Here is a 21,217-nt window from a genome sequence, read left to right on the forward strand (position 1 = left end):
TGCCTTGACTCCATCGGCATCTCCGGACAGGTAATAGATTGGTTCACAGGCTTCCTAACAAACCGTACCTACCAGGTCCACAGTAATGGAGCCTTCTCCCACCACTGGCGTAACCCTTGTGGAGTCCCACAAGGCTCTCCCCTATCCCCCTCCCTATTCAATATTTACTTGACCCCTCTGGCACGAAGCCTAGCAAACTCTAACCTAAAATCGTTCATATATGCAGATGACATCACCATCATTGTCCCCATTACCTCACACACTCTAGAAACGGAAAAACTCATCGCATCTATCCTCACCAAGTTAGAATTGTGGACCTCAAAACTCAAATTAAAATTGAACTCTGAAAAAACCAAAATCTTCCTAGCGAGTCCCAACCACAAATTAACAAACACTTCCCTCAGATTGAATGGGCTAGATTACCCTATCTTACCCACCATAAAAATCCTTGGAGTCATCCTGGACCGCACCCTAACCTTCGATGACCATACCAGTGCCCAGGTGAAAAAATGTTTCTATACCCTCTGGAAACTGCGCTCCATCAAACGCTACTTCGACCACCAAGCCTTCCGTCTACTCGTTCAATCTCTGGTATTAAGCATATTAGACTACTGCAACATTATTTACCTGGGATCCTATAAAAATACCATCAAACGTCTTAGAACAGTCCAAAATGCGGCCGTCCGCCTCATCTATGATCTCAAAAAATACGACCATGTTAGCCCCTACTACACCAAACTCCATTGGCTTCCAGTTGAGGCAAGGATCATCTTTAAGTTCGCCTGCCTCTGTTTCAAAACTCTTACAGGATCTTCCCCAATCTACTTGTCTGAGCACCTTGAAATAGCAGGCCCCTCTCGCACACGAAACGCCCACCTATTCACCTTTCCCTCCCTAAAAGGCTGCCTCTACAAGAGATTCATTGATAGAACACTAGCATTCCAAGCGGGCAAATGGAACAATTGCCTTACCACCCTCATCTTCAACTCCCCGCCCTACCACCTGTTCAGGAAGTCACTAAAAACCTACCTCTTCGACAAATTCCGCTAACGCTGCCTTCCCTCCTTCCCTGCACCCTCCTGACCTCGACATGCCTCCATTCCCTCTGACTACGCCCCCCTCCCAAGCCACTATGGCCTCTCTTTCTCAATCTCTGTTTTATCTAATTGCCCTGACTTTTCATTGCCTCCATTTACCACCGCTATAACATGTAACATCGCTATATACGTACTGTCTCTTCCTTAGTATATGCCTTTTTATTACTGCTATTTATGTAACTTCGCTGTAAATGTAACAACACTGTAATATGTATCATCGCTGTAAATGTACAGTCTCTTCTATTGTTAACCACATTGAACTTCCATGGTATTGCGGTATACAAGAATAAAGTTATTATTATTATTATTATTATTACAGTACCCAGGATGGGTTTCTGGGATGGTTTATGTCAATGTTCTTCAACCGCCAGTCCGCAGACCGGTGCCGGTTCAAAAAAATTTCCTGCCGGTCCATGAAGAATTAGTGTCCCCTGCAAGCGCATGTCTGTCTTCGCTGCTCCTTATCTTCAGCTTTGTGCACACTGCGGCAGTGAGGAGGAGGGAGCTGGCCAGAAGATAACACCAGGGGTCAGCAATGATAACATTGCATAACAGCCAGGCGGGAGCCAGCCAGAAGGTAAGACACCCGCCAGAGGGAGGAACCTAGTTGAGGCACAGCATGGAGGGAGGGAAACAACAAAGGTATGCGGAATGATTTTATTTTCAATTTAGTGATTGAAATGTGTTAATTTTAAGAATTTAAAAATAATAATAATAACAGTTTATATACCGCAATACCGTTAAGTTCTATGCGGTTTACAATAGATTAAGCGAGGTACAAATTGATTGAATTTAAGAGGGGGGAAGAGGAGAGTTAATAGGACCGGAAATGCGTTGTTGAGGAGAAAGATTAATAGGACAGAGGAATCACCATGGAGGAGAAAGAAGATGAGTGGGTCAGTTGTCTAGATACTTTAGGAACAGTTGAGTTTTTAGACGTTTTCTGAATTTACATCTGCTGTCTATATTTTGCACTGTTCAGGAAGAAATGCATTTGTTTCTTTTTTTCTGGGGTTGTACTGCATCTTTAGGGTTTCCTTTGTATATATTAGTATTTTTTGTTTTTGGTCCCATATTTGCATAGGGGTTATCTGTGTTCTGGTAGGAATGAATGTTGAGAAGCATACAGTGCGCTTTGAGTAGTTTAATTTTGTGGTTAACCATTATGTGTTGTTAAGATTATATTGTGTGTGTATACATGAAAAATGAATGGAAAAAATGGTGTTACAATTAGTACTATTATGGGGGCAGGGTCTTGTCCACGACTTAGCCTGTATTTTGGATTTTGGCTCCCTTGAGTTTGACACCCCTGATCTACACTATGTGAAAACTGCGACTCACCAGGCCATACTTTCACCCATATCATTTTGCTCTGATCGTCCAGATGATGGTTTTGCCTCAATTATACTACTGCAACTCCGCCTACCTAGGAATCAACACCACCCTTATCCACAAACTGCAGCTCATCCAGAACACAGCTGTAAGACTTATCTTCAACCTAAAGAAATATGATTCAATCTCAACATTCAAAACAATTGCATTGGTTTCTAAAATCATCCCGGATTAATTTCCAAATATCATGCATATTACACCACATATTACATGGAAGCTGAGCTGCCCCCTTTATTCAGTTATTCTCAATGGCTTGGTCCACATCCAGAGAATCCTTAATAGAATCCAGCTAAACCTGCCATCCACAAAGAATCTCCACTACAAGCGAATCTTCCACTCTATGCTAACCTACCTGGGTGTAAGAACCTGAAATGACCTCCCTGAAGTAACCAGGAAGGAGATCAACTACACCTCATTCCGGAAAACTATTTATTTGACAACTAATGTTTTTTGCTTATGCTTATCTTCCCTCCCTCCCCAAGGCCCTCCCTTTTGCCCCGCCTCTTTCCTTCCTTGCCCCTCCCTTTCCCCTCTTCCCCCTTCCCCTCTTGATCTCCGATCAGTCGCCTAGAGCTTGAATAGATTTGTACGACTCACAAATGGAAGATTAGATTAGATATTCTCTTTTTCATTTCAAAAAGAGAATAAAAATGTATTTAAAACAGAAAGAAATAAAACAGCAGAGGGCAAAACTGAAAGGAACTATTTTAAAGGTGACAAACCTTTATGTTACAAAAGTACATAAAGGTAAAAGGAAAAGAAGGCCACTTTGGTTCTCAAATGTAGTAACTGAAAAGATAAGAGAAAAAAGGTTAGCCTTCATAAATTACAAGACATTGCAGAAAAGAAAACGGCAGGCAAAAATATATGGAAAAGCTGTCAGAAAATCAAAGATACAAATGGAAGAAAAGATAGCCAATATGGTAAAACTGGAGGACAAGATAGTATTTTTGGAAATGTACCGTATATACTTGAATATAAATTGAGATTTTGGGGCCAAAAAAAATAAAAAGGCCTAAAAAATGGGGGTCTTGATTTATATTCAGGTCAGCGCTGACCTGCCCTCTCCCAAACCTGTTTGCAGGTCCTGGTTGGCCAGCAGTGGCTGAGACAGCCTCCTGTCCCAGCCAATTCTAATTATTTTTATCTCCCTCCTGCCTCCCCTACGTACTTTTAGTTTCCCTAGTGGTCCAGCAGTGAATCATGGTAGAAGCAACCTTCCTTCAAGAACTCCCAGCAGCCAATAAGCTAGTGGCTCTGCATGAGCAGGAGTGAAGGAAGGTCGCTCCTGCCGTGATTCACCGCTGGACCACCAGGGAAACTAAAAGGTACCGGGGAAGGCAGGAGGGAGATAAAAATAATTAGAATCGGTTGGGACAGAAGGCAGGAAGGATCCCTCCTGTCCTGGACACTGCTGGCCCAGTGGAGGCCTGCAAGGCATCGGGAGGGAAGGGGGAAAGGGTAAATAACCTAGCAGGGAGCGAATGGGGCTGGGTGAAGAGATTGTCAGGGCAGGGAGGGAGTGAGGGGACTGGATGCAGAGACTGGCAGGGCCAGGGAGGGAGGGAGTGAGGGGGCTGGATGCAGAAACTGGCAGAGCAGTGAGGGAGGGGGAACAGGGTGCAGGGCAGAGCAAAGGCACTGCACTTAAATATTAACCTAGGAGATTGACGTTATGAACATTGAGGTGAGTGCTCAGACGATCGTCAACAAATCGTGATGAACATGGCAAGGAGTGTCGATAATAGGATGATGAATTGTGTTCCTTCAATGATTTATGCAGGCCTCAATGCAGATCCTTGACATTGTGGCATCCGAGCTTGATGCCTCAATGGAGCTCTTGGGCGTTACATTGAGTTGAGGCTGGGAGTGTGGAAGTAGAAATTGGCACAGTGTGCATCTGCAGTAGCCCAGCTGGTTCTTTCTGTAACAGCATGAGAAGCTGTTCCTGCAGAGATGGCGTCAGTACTAATGTTGGCAAGGGTGCATTAGGCACTGATTGTGCTGGGTGTTGAGGGATCAGGGACCTCAATGTCAAGGCACATCTCAGAGAAGATACCAACTGTGCAGAAGATCTGGCATCAATGCACTCATGCTTTTAATGCGTCAAGGGCTACAATGCTTGAGAGGATGTTGAAGCATGCTTGGAGGGAGAAACGCGTCTGTTTCATAGCTTTCTTATGCATTTCCCCCGAGGCTGGCAACACTGATGAAGAAGAGGTTGATGGCGCTGGTGCCAGTGTCTTTGCTGGAGTTTTTGATGTTGAGTGTCAGCATTGGAGTCTCCAGCTATTTTGTACTGCAACTTACCAGCTTTAAGCAACCTCTTCTGCAGTTTTGAGCAAAGTGGACAGAAAGGCCCTGATTCTGCAAAGTGCGTCCCAATTGTAGGCAGCTGTAGGCGTCGTTCAGCTGTCTAAATCAGCAAATCGGGAGGCACATTTTCTAAAAAAAATGCTCCCAAGGCAGGCTGCCTATATTGAAGGCACTTCTGGGAGCCTAGGGAGGCCCACAAGCCCGTCTAAGCTCGCCTAAGGCTAAACAGTAGCCTTAGGCGTCCTTAGACGGCCCTGCACGTCTCCCTAGCAGAGCGGGAGACGCTTACAATGTAGGCTTGCAAAATGCTAGTCTACATGATAAGTAGATGCGGCCGCTATACTTTATCGCGGCAAGGGATCTCCCTGCTGCGATTAGTATAGCAGCCGCAGCTACAGCTGCCAGTCTCCCCAACCGATGTTCGCGGCAGGAGGGTGCCCAACCCCTCCTGCCAAAAGAACCTGCCCCCACCCAAAGATCGCCGGCAGGAGGGTACCCAACCCCTCCTGCCGGACCCCCCCAAACGACCCCCCAAACAAAATGCCCTAACCATCCTCCCCGGACCCCCCCAACGGCCTCCTCGAAGATCACCAGCAGGAGGGTGCCCAACCCATCCTGCCGGACCTAACGCCCCCCCCCCGAAGATCGCCAGCAGGAGGGTGCCCAACCCCTCCTGCCGGACACCCCCCTAATGAACCCCCCCCACCCCAGAACCCCACCCTCAAGCTTACCGCCAAGTTGGTCGGATGGGTCTTCGCACCGTCCGGCCAGCAGGCCCGCCTTTGTCCAAATGAGGTGGGCCCGCCCCTCCCCTGCCCATCCCACAGGATCCTAGGGCCTGATTTGCCCAAGCGCCTAAGGCCCCTCCCACTATAGGAGGCCGTTGGGGGGGTTCAGGGAGGGAGGTTAGGGCATTTTGTTTGGGGGAGTCATTGGGGGGCCGGCAGGAGGGGTTGGGTACCCTCCTGCCGGCGATCTTTGGGGGGGCAGGTTCTTTCAGCAGGAGGGGTTGGGCACCCTCCTCCCGCAAATATCAGGGGGGGGGGGTTGGGGAGACTGGTGGCCGTAGTTGTGTTACAAATCCCCTACCCAACCCAGTTTCTAAACTTAACATTATGATAGAGTCAAGTTAATATCAAGTTTCAAGTTTCAAGTTTTATTGGATATTTGATTAATCGCCTATTACAAAATTTCTAGGCGATGTACATTAACAAAATAAAAGTATTCAAGAGGCTAAAATATAACAAATATTGACAAATTACACATTACACTTAATATAAAACCTACATGAGGGGTAAGGAATAGCATAAAGTTACACTGTGGGTTCGGAGAAAAAGGAAAAAAACAAGAGGATAGGTTTAACTATATCATAACACAAGCTAATCTATCTTTAAAGGAAGTGAACACTATAAAATTCAAAAGGCTCTTTAAGTAAGTAATTTAAAAAAGATAAAACAATAAGTTTCAAGCCTATATTAAAAAGCGTTTTTAGGTCAGTCAGAAGTAAAAGCATCTTTAAATAAATACGTTTTTAACAATTTTTTAAAAGTTGTGATATCCTGTTCCATTCTGATATACTGGGGAATTGCATTCCACCATTGTGGCCCCATTACTGTAAACGTGTCAGCTCTTCGTGTACCTATAATTTTCAATGACGGTACTGTTAACAGATTTTGTTCCGATGATCGTAATGGACGTTGGGTTGTGTAAGGGATTAATGATTTTGAAATAAATTGTGGTTCATTGTATAATAAAGTCTTAAAGATGAGAAGCATTGTTTTGAATAGAGTTCTGTGACTTATAGGTAACCAGTGTGCGTCTTTGAGTAGTGGGGAGACATGATCATATTTTTTTGCATTATATATTATTTTTATAGCAGTATTTTGGATGGTCTGTAATCTCCTTTTTTCTTTTTGTGTAATATTAAGAAATAATGCATTACAGTAATCTATTTTCGATATCAGAACCTGAGCCTTGGCCTCTAATCCAAGTGTCACATCTGTTGTTGCCATGCTCCTTATGGTTTGAACCAAAATGAAAAATAGATGAGCTCTCAGTCCTGTGCCCATATCAGAGCCATACTTGATGCCAAATCCATCCAAGTGAAACAGAGCAATATATGAGGAACCCCTCAGTAAAAAAATACCTTCATGCGGGTGCTGTGTCTGTTGAAAGAAAGTCACAGAAACATTGAGCGTCTGCAACTTGCTCAAAGAAGCGAGTTTGGCCCGCATGAGAGACACACAATTTAGCTGGGTAAAAGAGCACAAATCGAATCTATTTCCCATGGACAGCAGTGCAAATCGGAGCAAATAATCTACATCGCTGCTGTACTTGTGCAGAATAATCTTGGAAACAGAGTATTGGTTTATTTTGGTAAGACAATGTTCTCCCTGTTCTTATGGCCTGTAGTATGCGTTATATTGGAAATTGAGAACGCGGAGAATCATGACACGTGGCCTGGTCATGTCCTCTCTTCGTACTCCTAATCAATGGGCCCATTTGATATAAAACGCAGGTATGGAGTCCGTAAGGGCCAAAGTGTTGGGGATCCAAGTTTCTAGAAAAGTCAATAGGTCTTTATCCAAGATTGTTTCCAAGAGCCCCACTAACCTCAAATTGTTATGGCTTGATCGATTTTCTAGATCATCCAGTTTTTGCTCTAAATCCTGGTCTGACTTTTGAAGGGATGTTTGCAATTGTTTCAGCTGGTTGGGGGCGATCTTCTAATTCTGAAGTTCTCTGGAGGCTCACATCTAGTTCCAAATTCAGGCTATCATTTTTCTTCTGGGCTTCTTCTGCCAGGTCATACAGTTGTTGGAAGTTTTTTTTATCCAATAAAGCCTCAACCGCCACCATTACTTCGGCTGTTATTTCCGCCATCCAGGCCAAGCTGAATGTATTTGTAGTGGACAAAGATGGCGTTGCCATTTTAAGGTCTGCCAAACGCAGCCTCTCTATCTTTTTTCATCATTTTAGATGCCATTTGCAGCTGCAATGTTCTGGCAATGCCGGTCCGTTGGTACGTAAGTAATAGGAGCTTAATTCAGTTTCCCAACGTTGCTACTATAGGCATTTATACTTAAGGTCTTGAAGGGTAGCATGACAACACATCAAACGTGTTTTAATGAGAAAGAGTCAGCATGGATTTAGCTGAGGAAGGTCTTGCCTTATCAATTTACTTGACATCTTTGAAGGTGTGAATAAACATGTGGATAAAGGTGAGCTGGTTGATGTAGTATATCTAGATTTCCAGAAAACTTTTGATAAAGTTCTTCATGAGAGGCTCCTGAGAAAGTTAGAGTCATGGGATAGGAAGTAATGTTCAATTGTGGATTAAGAATTCATTATCAGACATAAAACAAAGGGTGGGTTAAATGGTTATTTCTCAAGTAAATAATGGTGTGTCGCAGGGATCTGTACTGGGACTGGTGCTATTTAGCTTAAAATTTTAAATGATCTGGAAATATAGGTGAGGTAATTAAATTTGCGGATGACACTAAACTGTTTAAAGTTGTTAAAATGCATGCAGACTGTGAAAAACTGCAGGAAGACCTTAGGAAATTGTAAGACTGGGCATCCAAATGGCAGATGAAATTTAATGTGGACAAATGAAAAGTGATGCACATTGAGAAAAATAATCCAAATCATAGTTACCAGATGCTAGGGTCTACCTTAGGAGTCAGCACTCAAGACAAAGATCTGGGTGTCATCATTGACAATACGCTGAAACCTTTTGCCCAATGTGCGGCAGAAACTAAGAGAGCAAACAAGATGCTAGGAATAATTGGAAAAGGGATGGTTAACAAGACTAAGAAGGTTATAATGCCTCTGTATTGCTCAGTTCTGGTCTCAAAAAAGATATAGCGGCAGTAGAAAAGGTTCAAAGAAGAGCAACCAAGATGATAAAGGGGATGGAACTCCTCTCGTATGAGGGAAGACTAAAGAGGTTAGGGCTCTTCAGCTTGGAAAAGAGACAGCTGAAGGGAGATATGATCGAAGTCTACAAAATCCTAAGTGATGTAGAACTAGTACAAGTGGATCAATTTTTTACTGCATCAAGATTTACAAAGACATGGGAAAACTCAATCAAGTTACAGAGTAATACTTTTAAAACCAATAGGAAGAAATAATTTTTTCACTGAGAGAATAGTTAAGCTCTGAAATGTGATGCCAGAGAATGTGGTAAGAGCGGTTATTGTAACTGGTTTTAAAAAAGATTTGGACAAGTTCCTGGAAGAGTAGTCCATAAACTCTTGTTGAGACAGATATGGGAGAAGCCACTGCTTGCCCTGGATTGGTGGCATGGAATGCTGCTACTATTTGAGTTTTGCCAGTTACTTATGACCTGGATTGGCCTCCGTGAAGATGGGATACTGGACTAGATGGACCACTGGTCTGATCCAGTAAGGCTATTCTTATGTTCTTATATCAGTATCTCATAACTGTGTTTGTGTCGATGTATGGCTGTGTCTTGCTAAGTGATGTTCATTATAGTTGCATGTTTTTGTATGCCGTCGCAAGAATGTCGGAGCTTGAATTGGAGCAACAAACATACAATAAATTTCTTGTTAAACTTGGCAAGAATGAAAGTGAAATCGGGAACATGTTAGTCCAAATTTATGTGGATAATACCATGAAGAAAACAAACATTTTTCCGAGGGTAGAGAAAGCATCACTGATGAAGAGAGGTCAGGGCAGCCAGTAAAGACCAGAACTGACGAAAACATTGCAAAATTTATCAAATTGTGTGTCAAAAATCATCTGCTTTCTGTGGGAAGAATAGCAGACCAAGTAAACATCGATAGAAATACAGGAAAATCTTAACTGAAAATCTTGGCGTAAAAAGGTGTGTGCAAAAATGATCCCTCATGGCTCTTGCATCATGACAATGAATCAGCTTACACGGCACTGTCTGTGAGGGAGTTTTTAGGCCAGTAAACAAAAAACTGTATTGGAACACCCTCCCTACTCACCTGATATGGCCCCCATTGACTTTTTCTTTACCCGAAGATAAAGGAAATATTGAAAGGAAGATACGAGGATCATTTCATAAATAATGCACACTATTTTTTTTAAATTTACATGTTTTATTTTTTTCCAAGTATTTCTTTACAATCCTTCAATATAGTCTCCCTGCTTTGCAATGACCAAGTCCCAACGTCCGGGAAGCTTCATTATTCCATCCAAGACACCGTTTTTGTTCAGTTGCTGAATGTCTTGGGTACCGGTGGAAAAAAGCTCTTGCAGAGATGCAAAACGATGTCCACGTATAGGTTGTTTCAACTTTGAAAAAAGGTCGAAGTCGGGTGGACTCATGTCTGGACTGTAGGGAGCATGAGGTAACACCTCCCAGCCATATTTGTGTAGTTTTTTGATGACGAGTAGAGCGCTCCATCTTCCCAATTTCAACGAGCTCAATCAAAGGTCAAACAAATGATGATTGTTTGCTTATGATCATGAAGGCATCATCATTACAGACAAAGTTTCATATGGATGAAGTGTCATAGTAGAGTATTATCATGATTTATTTTGCAAAAAATGTGCAGAAAAATGCACAAAACCCAACCTCAGTTGCTCTTGGCTGGGCCACTCATTCTTCACAACAATGCTATCCCGCACATTGGGAATGTCGTCATTGAAAAAATACACAAATACGGCTTCCAAAGTTGAAATAACCTATGCGTGGACATTGTTTTGCATCTCTGGAAGAGATTTTTTTCCGCCAGTACCCGAGCTATTCGGCAACTGAACAAAAACGGTGTCTTGGATGGAATAAGGAAGCTTCCCGGACATTGGGACTCAGTCATTACAAAGAAGGGAGACTATATTGAAGGATTGTAAAGAAATATTTGAAAAAAAAAATTATAAAAAAATAGTGTGCATTATTTATGAAATGACCCTCGTATTTTGATAACATTCAGGACATCAAGAGTATTACAATGACAGCTCTGATGGCCATTCCAAAAAAAGAGTTCCAAAATTGCTTTGAAGGGTGAACTAGGTGCCGGCATCGGTGCATAGCTTCCCAAGGGGAGTACTTTAAAGATGACCATAATGATATTCAGCAATGAGGTATGTAGCACTTTTTCTAGGATGAGTTCATGAACTTAAATTGTCAGACCTCGTAAAATAAGTTTCAAAATATATTACCTTGTTGAAGGACTCTTTTACTAAACATTAGTGTGTGCTATTTGCTGTACATCCTAATTTATACATATGGAATAGTGGTACATAGCACACCCTAAAGCTTTAGTAAAAGGGCCTCCTAGGCTCCAATAACAAACATACAAAGAGTTGTTAAACACAATAACTAGAATAAGACTAAATGAAAAGCAAGGATTCTTACATCCACATCTGGCCTTTTCAGTAGGTCCTCCACTTTAGCCACATCTCCATTAGCAGCTGCTTTTACCAGTTCTTCATTTAGGTCCCCAGACTCTTGAGTCTCAAACAGCTTCTTCAATAGCTGCGACAATCGCTCTAAAGCAATAAAAGATTTTTCTTTAAGCACGTATTATTTTATGCCTATGTGCCATGTGGTACAAGTTAATATCTGTTAGAGCCTTTAGTCATATACATATATATGTGTCTACTAGTGCTGCCTGATTCACGATTCGAATCGGTTCACCGATTCACTTTGGGTGAACCGATTCGAATCAATTTAAAACAATAAAAAAATTGGCTTCTCGATTTGGACCCTCCCCCCTCGCCCACTAAAGCAGGAGCGGCAGCGCTGCTCTTGCTGGCCTTCCGCTGCCGCTCTTGATTTAGAGGGTGAAGGGGGAGAGTCAGTCAGGAAGTGCTGCAGCGTCCGGCTTCTCCCCTGGCCTCCCGGCATCAAATTTACCTAAATCCATCAGCCTGCATAAGATCACTAGTGCTAGCGATCTTTGCAAGCTACCGTCGGGTCTTCTGAGCTGTCTTCTCTCTGCCGCGGTCCCGCCTCCTTCTCTGACATCAGAGGAGAGGCGGGACCGCGGCAGAGAGAAGACAGCTCGGAAGACCCAACGGTAGCTTGCAAAGATCGCTAGCACTAGCGACCTTATGCAGGCTAATGGATTTAGGTAAATTGAGACCAGAGGGAACACACAGGCCTTCTGGGGGGGTGCAGTCCTTCGTGGATGGTGTTGTACAGGCCTTCCAGGGGGGGTGCAGTCCTTCGTGGGGGGGTTGTACGGGTCTTCCGTGGGGGTGCAGTCCTTCGTGGGAGGGATTGTACAGGCCTTCGGGGGGGGATAGGCAGGCCTTGGGTGCAGACCTTCAGGGGGGACAGGCAGTTCTTGGGTGCAGGCCTTCAGGGGTGGGATGTAGGCCTTCAGGGGGGGACAGACCTTCAAGGGGGGACAAACCTTCAGGGGAATGGGCCCTGGTGTAAAAGTACACAGAGGGAGGGAGGAAGGGAAGGGGGGTTCAAAGAGATGTGAATATGCCGGACTTTGGGGGGGAAGAAATAATGGATCTAAAAATAGAGGAGAGGGAGAGAAATGATGGGCAATGGGATTTAGGGAGGGAACAGAAAGGGAGAGATGGTGTGGAGGTGGGGGGATAGGGATACTGAATAGGAGGGCAGTTGGGAAGGAGGGAGAGATGCTGGATGAAAGGGTAGTTAAGAAAAAGTGGATCTGTGGATGGAGACAAAAAAAAGGAAAGATACCAGACCTCTAGGGAAGGGAAACAGAAGGGGAGGAGAGATGGCAGATGGATGATTAGCCCGGAGAAAGAAGGAGACCCTGGCAAGCAAGTTATCAGAAGACAACCAGAGCCTGGGACTAACAAGATTTGAATAATGACCAGACAACAAAAGGTAGAAAAAATCATTTTATTTTCTGTTTTGTGATTACAATATGTCAGATTTGAAACATGTATCCTGCCAGAGCTGGTGTTAGACCGCAAACGTGAGCTAGGATTTAACAGAGAGAGGAAAAGTCTTTTTTGTTTGTTTACACCACAGCGCCAGTGTGGTTAGGAGAAGGCAAAGGGGGTGAAGAGACTATAAAAGGGTGAAGAAGTTATAAAATAAACTCACCAAGATGTTTTTTTAAAAAACACCCAATTGGGCAGGAAAATCGAATTGAATCAAAAAATCGATTCAATAGGCTGAATCGAATTGATATTTTTTTTCCTGAATCGGGCAGCACTAGTGTCTACATATGCAAGTAAATGACCTCTACATGCGAACAAATGAAACTCTGAAGTAACAACTATCACATGGCACTCAAATATTTTACAGTTTTCAGTTTCCTGATTGAACTCTACTCAGATTTTATTTCAGAGTATCTATAAACACTACACAAAACAAACTGCAGAATTCAAAAATACTGTTTACAGAATTTTAAACTGTAATATAACAGTTTAAACCCCATCTTGACCATAGGCAGCACAGCGCTTCCTGGGTCTGTTAAGTAGGCTTTTCATAAAAAGCTGACAAAGTCAGTAAAGCCCTACATCAGAGGACCTGAGGCTCCATGTACAACCCTGGTCTGGGGGATAGAAGATTCTTCTGCCACCAGGCTTTTGCGCTTTACCCCATCACTGCTCAGCTTTTCTGAGCAAGATCTCTTTCCCTTAGACCAGTTCTTTCAGGACTTTGGGGGTTCCAAGGCCTCGGAGGACTGAATAAGGCTCAAGCCCAAAGCTCCCATCCATTCCTCTCATGCCCCATGGCAAGTGCAACACGACCGCTCCACAACCGGTAAATCTGTACAAATAATGCAGAATACAGGGCTAGAATGGCCTGGGGCATCCATGAGAGGTGAACTCTAGGCAAATCAATTGGTTCTGAGGCAGAAAAAAGTGAAATTTAAAAATGATCGCTAAAAATCCAAGATGGCTGCTGTCGGGAAACAGCTTGGTGCCATGTATGGAGAGCAGAGGTATTTTAGTTTTCTAAGAGCCACATAAATATTTTAGTCTCTGAAAATGTGACTTAACCACCCAGCACATCAATGGTGTACTGGATTCCGGTACAGTAGTTAAGGCTGCCCCAGCGCACTGCTCTTTCTGACCCTGGGCAGATTTCCCTTGAAAGCCTTTGAAAAAAACATTCCCATACTGTTGTCTTGGTATGTTGCCAGTTTCTTATCAAAATGCTGTCTGCGCAAGCCTATTTTAATTAACAGGCTCTAATCCATCTTCCTTCAATAAGGGAGAAATTTTTGTTATAAAATTATCTGGAAGGCCCTCTAAATTAAATTATGCATCACTTCTGTTGACACCCTTTTTCCTTTATGTATTCTCTCTCTTTTGTCATCGTGGTGTCCCCACTTTCTAATTAGAGTGTCCTGTTTAAGGGGCATTTGCAAAAAGCCGAAGATTGTTATAACTTCAACTCCCTAGGTAAGGTGACCATACGTCCCGTTTTCAACGGGACTGTCCCTTTTTTAGATCCCCTGTCCCGTTGTCCTCACGCACACCTTCAAGATACCGAAATCTCCCGAAGTTGTCCGTGGGGACAACGGGACAGGCGATTGCTTCCCCTTCCTCTAGCGCCGAAGCCTGCCCCCCCCCCCCCCGGACTGGCCCCTGCTGCTGCTGCATACCGCCACTTCAAACACCCCCCCCCACCCTGTTTTGAAGGCGACGTTGGACCGGCACGCTTAGTTGCCCTGTTCTCATTCCCTCTAACACCGGCCCTGCAGCTCTGGACTTCCCCACACCTGCTCCCCCCTCTCCCCTCCCATATCGCTATTATTTTAAATGTTATGATAGCTGCGGCGCTGTATCCATCAGAGGAGACTTCTAGCCTCGGCCTGCCCCGGAACTCTTCCTACAGCAGCCACCCACCTAGGTGGGAACAGGAAGTTGCTGTTGCAGAAAGAGTTCCGGGGCAGGCCAACGGCAGAAGTCTCCTCTGATGGATACAGTGCCATGGCTGCCATAACATTTAAAATAATACCAATCCGTGGAGGGAGGGGGAAGCAGGTGTGGGGAAGTCCGGAGCTGCAAAGCCGAAATTAGAGGGAGTGAGAGCTGATGGTGCCGCAGGGTCCTGCTGGGGGGAGGGAGGAAGGAAGAAAGAAGAGGAACCAAAGCATCAGCAATTTTGGGGGAGCAGGTGAGGGGAAGTCCGGAGCTGCAGGGGAGAGTGTTGCTGTACCCAATTGGAGGGAGAAGGAAGATGAGGAAGGAAATAAAAGGAGATGCTATGGCTTGGAGGGAAGGAGGAAGGTATGCCAGACCAAGGGGAAAGGAAGGAGGAGATGTCAGAGCATGGAGGGGGAGGGAAAGATGGAAGAAAAGGAAAGGAGAGAGATGCCAGGGAATCAGGGAAGGGATGTTGCCAGACAGTGGGGTGGGAAGGAAAGAAAGGAGAAGAGAGAGATGCCAGAGCATAGGGGAGGGGGTGGTGACAGAGAGAGAAAAATGGAGAGGTGACAGAGCTGAAATCAATCATGTACAAAGGAGAGAAGGGGCCCAGGATAGTTTATGGAAGAAGCATAGAAAGAGGGAAGATGCCATATGAAAGAGAGAGAGGGCGGACAGGATGGAAAGGGCACAGAGGGCAGTGAATGGAAGGGGCGAGACAGAGGGTGAACAGTAGATGGAAGGGGTAGAGAGAGGGAGACAGACACTGAATGGAAGTGTGAGGGAGAGGGGGAGCAGATGCTGGAAGGAAGTGGGGAGGAGAACGAAAAAAGGGCACATGGTGGATTGGGGGAAGAGGATAGAGTTAGATATTGAAGGGGTGAGGGAAAGAGGTGGCAAGCTATAGGTAGACACAGTGAATGAGGGAAATAGAGGACTGAATAGTAAAAAAGAATTTAGACAGAGTCAGAAAATAAATTGAAAAGGAAGAACAGGAGGAAGGGAGCGGAGAGAGAGATGCCAGAGCAGGGGGAAGGGGAGGAGACAGATACCAGACCTGGGAGGAGGAAAAGAGGAAGGAGATAGAAACTAGATCTGAGGGGAAAAAAGGAGGAGAAAGATATGCTAAAATCTGCTGGGAGGGAGGAAGGAAAGAAGGAGAGAAAGAGGCAGAGAAAGGGGGGGGGGTTGTAAGCAAATTAGAAAGACTACAGAGAGAAAGGCCTGGACAAAAGGGGAAAGACAGGAAGCAGATGCAGGACTATGGGAGGTTCAGACAGAGAGGGAGAGAGAGGGAGACCTGAAACAAAGGTTCAGAGAAGAACTGACACTGGATCTGGGGAGGGTAATAGAGGGAAAAGAAAGAGAGAGAGACCTGGACCCAAAGGGGATAGGGCTGGATTGTAAAGAAATGTTGGATGCAAAAGAAATAAAGATTGGATGCACAGTCAGAAGGAAGTGCAACCAGAGACTCATTTTTTTTAAGTTCAATAAGTTTTTATTAAGGTTTTACAGAACACAGAAAAGAAAAAGAAAATACATGAGAATAACATCAAAGCATTGCAGCAATACTTAAGTCGATATATAACAAATCCATGAATCAATGCTTCACTTCAGGTGATCAATAATATACAGGATTAGTACAACCAGGAAAGGGGGAAAAGTAAAAGGGAGAAATAAACAGATCAGAATATCTTATATTGAGATAATGATGTAATGTCTGTATACAGTCAAGAAATGAGCACATACCACTATAATGTACCATAATCAATAAGAAAATGAAGTACAAATGAATTATGAATATCGATAACTAACATCTAAGCGTATCAAAGGGTATATTGAAATAAAACCATCAAGCATTACAAGGGTATATTTGAATTATGGGATGGCAATTCAGCATATTGCAATAAAGGACCCCAGAGCCTGTTAAACTTATGCAACAAGCCTAATCTTTCCGCCGTTATTTTCTCGTATTTAACTGTCATGCATGTGGTATTCCACCAGGTGTCATAGCTCACTCGTTCCAGGTTTTTCCAGTTAGATAGGATGATCTTGACCGCTATTAGGAAGAGCATGTGAATGAGACAGTCCACATCTTTGTTAAAAACACCAGAGGCGTTAACGCTACCCAATATAATGGAGTTATATGATAAAGGAATAGACGTTTGAAGTATGTTGTTAATGTCTGATATGACTCTGGCCCAGAAGTGTTGTAACAACGGGCAATCGAAAAGCATATGCTTGAGTGTACCTTGTGATGAGTTGCAGGACCAGCATTTATCTGATTCCTCTTTTTTAAATCGAGCCAATCGACTGGGAGTCCAAAAAGCTCTGTGAGTGAGAAATAGAGAAGTCTGGAGGAAGGACGCCGATTTGCAAATGGTATGAGTACGGGACCACAGATATTCCCAATGCTTTTCATCTAATGGAATCTGTAGATCTAATGACCATTTATGTTCCGTTTCAAGGGGATGTTGGATTTTCTGCTTTCTCGCATATTTATACCACCTCGATGCTTCTTTTTTGTGAATAGGAAAGAACGCACAGAGCGAAAGCAGGGGCGGGGCAACATTGAGAAGAGGCTTGCGTTTAAACTGTGACGCTATAGCGTGTTTGAGCTGTATCCAGCGATAGTACTGGGCGCTAGGTAAACCAAAAGTAGCATGTAATTGATCGAAAGATTTCCACTCTTCACCATCCCATAACTGGGAAATTTGGTGCACTCCTGCTGCCTACCACATCTTCCAATCAACAACATTTTTATCAATACGAATTGAATTGTTGCGCCAAATAGTAACAGAAGTTGTATCCAACCAGCTGAGATTAAGCGACGATTCTAACCATTTAACAACTTGGATCATGGATAATAAAATGTGGTCACGTACGATAGGAGATGCAGGCGGCATCATAAAGGGGAGGTGTTGCAAGCTGTAAGGGTAATATCTTGCTCGTTCAAATTCAAGCCAGCGATTAGTTGGAGTTGTGAAGATTTCCGGAAGCAACCATCTTACACTTTGACGCGATAAGAAGGCATGGTGATATTCCAAGAGGTCAGGGAAGTTCACGCCCCCACTATATCTTCCTTGTTTCAATTTGTGGAGAGCAATTCTGGGCGTGTTATTATTCCACAAGTACTTGGTTAGTAACGATTCCAGATTTTTATAAACCGACAATGGTAGTAGTGTAGGAAGCATGCTCAGAGTATACAGTATTTTAGGCGTCAACACCATTTTGATCGATGCTAAGCGACCCCACCAAGAAAGATTTAGAGGATTCCAATTAAGAATTTGAGCCTTAATAGAGTTTAATAGATGAGATGAACAGTTCTCAATGGTGGAGTCTAGTGATTTGCCAAACGGAATGCCCTGATATGTCAATGTAGAGTCGGACCAACGAAAGCCATATTGAGAGATTAAGTGTTGATGAACATGAGAGTTTAAGGGCATGAGTTCCGTTTTACTATTGTTGAGTTTGTATCCAGAAATAGATGAGAAGTCATCAATGAGGGAAATCAATGCAGGAATGGACTCAGGAGTTAGATACAGGAGAACGTCATCCGCATATGCAGAAAACTTTACTTCAGAGTCACCGCAGCGTACCCCACAGATACGATCATTATTTCTGATGGATTGTAAGAAAGGCTCCAATGCTAGATTAAAAAGCAAGGGTGAAAGAGGGCACCCTTGTCTCGTACCTCTAGTAGGTTTAAATTGGGCAGATGTGTAACCATTGATACGCACATTTGTTGTGGGAGCTGAATAAAGAACTTTGATCATTTGTATGGAGGAATTGTCAAAACCAAACCACCTAAGAGTCTTGAAGAGGTATTCCCATTCCACCCTATCAAACGCCTTTTCTGCATCCAACGCTAAAGCAAGTAATGGAGTTTTTTGTAAATTGGCATGAAGTATGACATTTGTAAACATACGTGAGTTATCACTGGAAAGTCTATTCAGCATGAAACCATTTTGATCAATTCCGATTAATTTAGGAAGAAAGGTCTGCAGGCGAGTTGCCATGATCTTTGCGTAAATTTTTGCATCAACATTGATTAGGGCTAACGGCCGATAATTAGCCACATGAAGATGATCCTTGCCTGGTTTGGGCAGAACGATTATACTTGCTTCGGTGAATGTTCCTCTCACATCGCCTGTGCGTATAAAGTAATCATAGAGGTTAACTAGGTGTGGTGCAAGTTCCTGCTGAAATGCAGCATAAAATTCTGATGTGAACCCATCGGGACCAGGGGCTTTCCTTTTCGCCATGTGGTGCAGAACCAATCCAATGTCTGACTCCGTTATATTCATAGCTAAGACCACGTTGTCCTCAGGCGTGAGGGTGGGATGAGGGGCATTTGTTAATATCTTTGAAGAGTCAGGGTTGGAGATTTCCGAAGTATAAAGTTTTTCATAAAATTGACTGAATGTTTGTGAGATCGAATGAGGATCTGCAGTGATGGACCCGTCAACACCAGTGATAGCAGATATAGTTAAACGTTCCTCCTGTATTTTCAGATATTGAGCCAAGGCTCTGCCAGCTTAGTTTGAAGTACAATAATAATTCGCTTTTTGCATAAATAAAGCATTCCCAGCCTTTTTGCTGAGTAGCAAGTTGTAGCTTAGCCTCTCGTGATGTAACATCTGTAAGGTTTTCATGTCTGATGGGTTAGTTTGGTGACTCCTTTCTAGATCTTTAATAGATTTTTCATGAGCTAATAGTTGTTTGGTGAACATTTTAGATTGACGAGCCTGATACGATATGATGGTGCCTCTGAGCGTGGCTTTGAAAGCATCCCACAAGGTCGGCCAACTAACATCGTCAACCGTATTAAATGTGAAGTATTCAGAAATCGCCGTTCTAATAAGTTTCTTGAATTCATCGTCCAATAATAAAGCATTATTAAACCGCCATGTCTTCCCTTTTTTTGAGAGGGAGTCTTCGTCGAAGGTCAGGTCAATGGCTGCATGGTCCGAGACTGAAATTTCATGGATATAAGCATGTGTTACCGAGTTCAAAAGGTTGTTGCTGAGTAAAAAGTAGTCCAGTCTCGAGTACGAGTTATGAGGGGCAGAGTAGAAAGTATATTGCCTGTCTTCTCCGTTCAAGAGTCGCCATACATCAACTAGTTTCAGTTGTGTAATTAGATTATGAAGACTGTGCCAAGACCTGGTGGGCTTATGGGAGGCAGTTGATTTTCTGTCAATCATCGGGTCAAGAATTAGATTAAAATCACCAGTCAATATATGATGATGTGATTTATCTTCGAGCACCGAGGCTAAAAGATTGTCAAAAAATTCTGGTGTATCTTGATTGGGTGCATATATGTTCAACAAGGATATCTCTTTCTGATGAATGAGGAGCTTAGCGAGAATCCAACGTCCTTCAGTATCTGTAGTATGTGATAATATCTTAATATGGTCACATTTTCTAATCAACAAGGCCGTACCATTCTTTTTATGGGTAGCAGGTGATGCTATGATGGGTAGTGACCAGTTGGTTTTCAATTTAGCTGATTCTAGCATAGTTAAATGAGTTTCTTGAAGACATACAATATCTGGTGATTTTTTAGTGACATAATCTAATATTTTTTTTCGCTTGATAGGGTTATTAAACCCCTTGACATTTAAGGACAAGATTTTTACCATACTGTGACATAAAGATGATTAGTCATAAATACAACAGTGTTATTGAAAATATCAACAGAAAAGCAGTGTGGTATGTTACACCAAGTATGACAGATTATCAGTAAAGTGAGATACAGACATACATAAAAGCGGCCATGTCCTGAGAAGGACAGGTGGCAGCTATACCCCATGGGAAGAGGGAGCATAAGGGAAGTGCAATCAGTGCACTGACAATGTAAATATAATATCCTCTTAGGTTATAACCGATATGTCCAGTGTCGGCGATGTGGTAGACATGAAGGGAAAAATGTGCATGACTATTTCGAAGAATATACGAGTAATCATACAGATGAGCAACATGTGAAGAATAACTATAGTAATATGCATTAAGAACCTCAAACTGTCAAATACTTGTATCAAGCAGTACAATAAAAAATATCTTTAACATAACTATAAAATTCCAACATAGCAGTAAACAGTGGAGTCATACCAGTAGGGATGTCATAAGAGACCCCCGGAATGTAACATTACAAGGAGGAACATGGCTAAGATATTGACGAGGTGACAGGACACAGCATGAGAGAGTGCAATTATCAGACAAGAAGAGGGTGGACTTCTGATACTGCTAAGAGCTTAGCACAAACTGGTCACATCGAGTCATACACATGTGAACACATCCGTACTAAGCAGTAACTTGTGAATTGGAAGCATTGAATACATTAGCATAACTAGGAGTGCAAAGACATTATAATAATCAAGTAAAGCAGTTCATAGAATATGCATCCAATCGAAGGCTGATATTGTTAAAATAAATCATAAATTAATGGTGGGATGTTAGTGTGAATTGTAAAGGTAAAACAGCTCATGGATAATGATAACAAAAACTGAAGTTAACGATAATGATATAATGTAAGTAGATTAAGAAGAGAATAAATTAAATGACTAATGTAAGGATTAATAATGCGATACAAAAATTCATAA

At 43.0% G+C, this 21,217-nt stretch overlaps 1 protein-coding gene across 1 annotated transcript in view; it reads right to left on the minus strand.

The window, feature by feature from the left end:
- MIB1 (mindbomb E3 ubiquitin protein ligase 1) overlaps positions 1–21,217 on the minus strand; it is a 273,835-nt gene that overhangs the window by 120,257 nt on the left and 132,361 nt on the right. The window contains exon 9 of the mRNA XM_033933912.1: positions 11,155–11,288. Coding sequence (XP_033789803.1) covers positions 11,155–11,288 — 134 coding nt within the window. The remainder of the gene's footprint in view (positions 1–11,154; positions 11,289–21,217) is intronic.

Source organism: Geotrypetes seraphini, chromosome 2 (assembly GCF_902459505.1).
Source record: "Geotrypetes seraphini chromosome 2, aGeoSer1.1, whole genome shotgun sequence".
NCBI classification, from domain to species: Eukaryota; Metazoa; Chordata; class Amphibia; order Gymnophiona; family Dermophiidae; genus Geotrypetes; species Geotrypetes seraphini.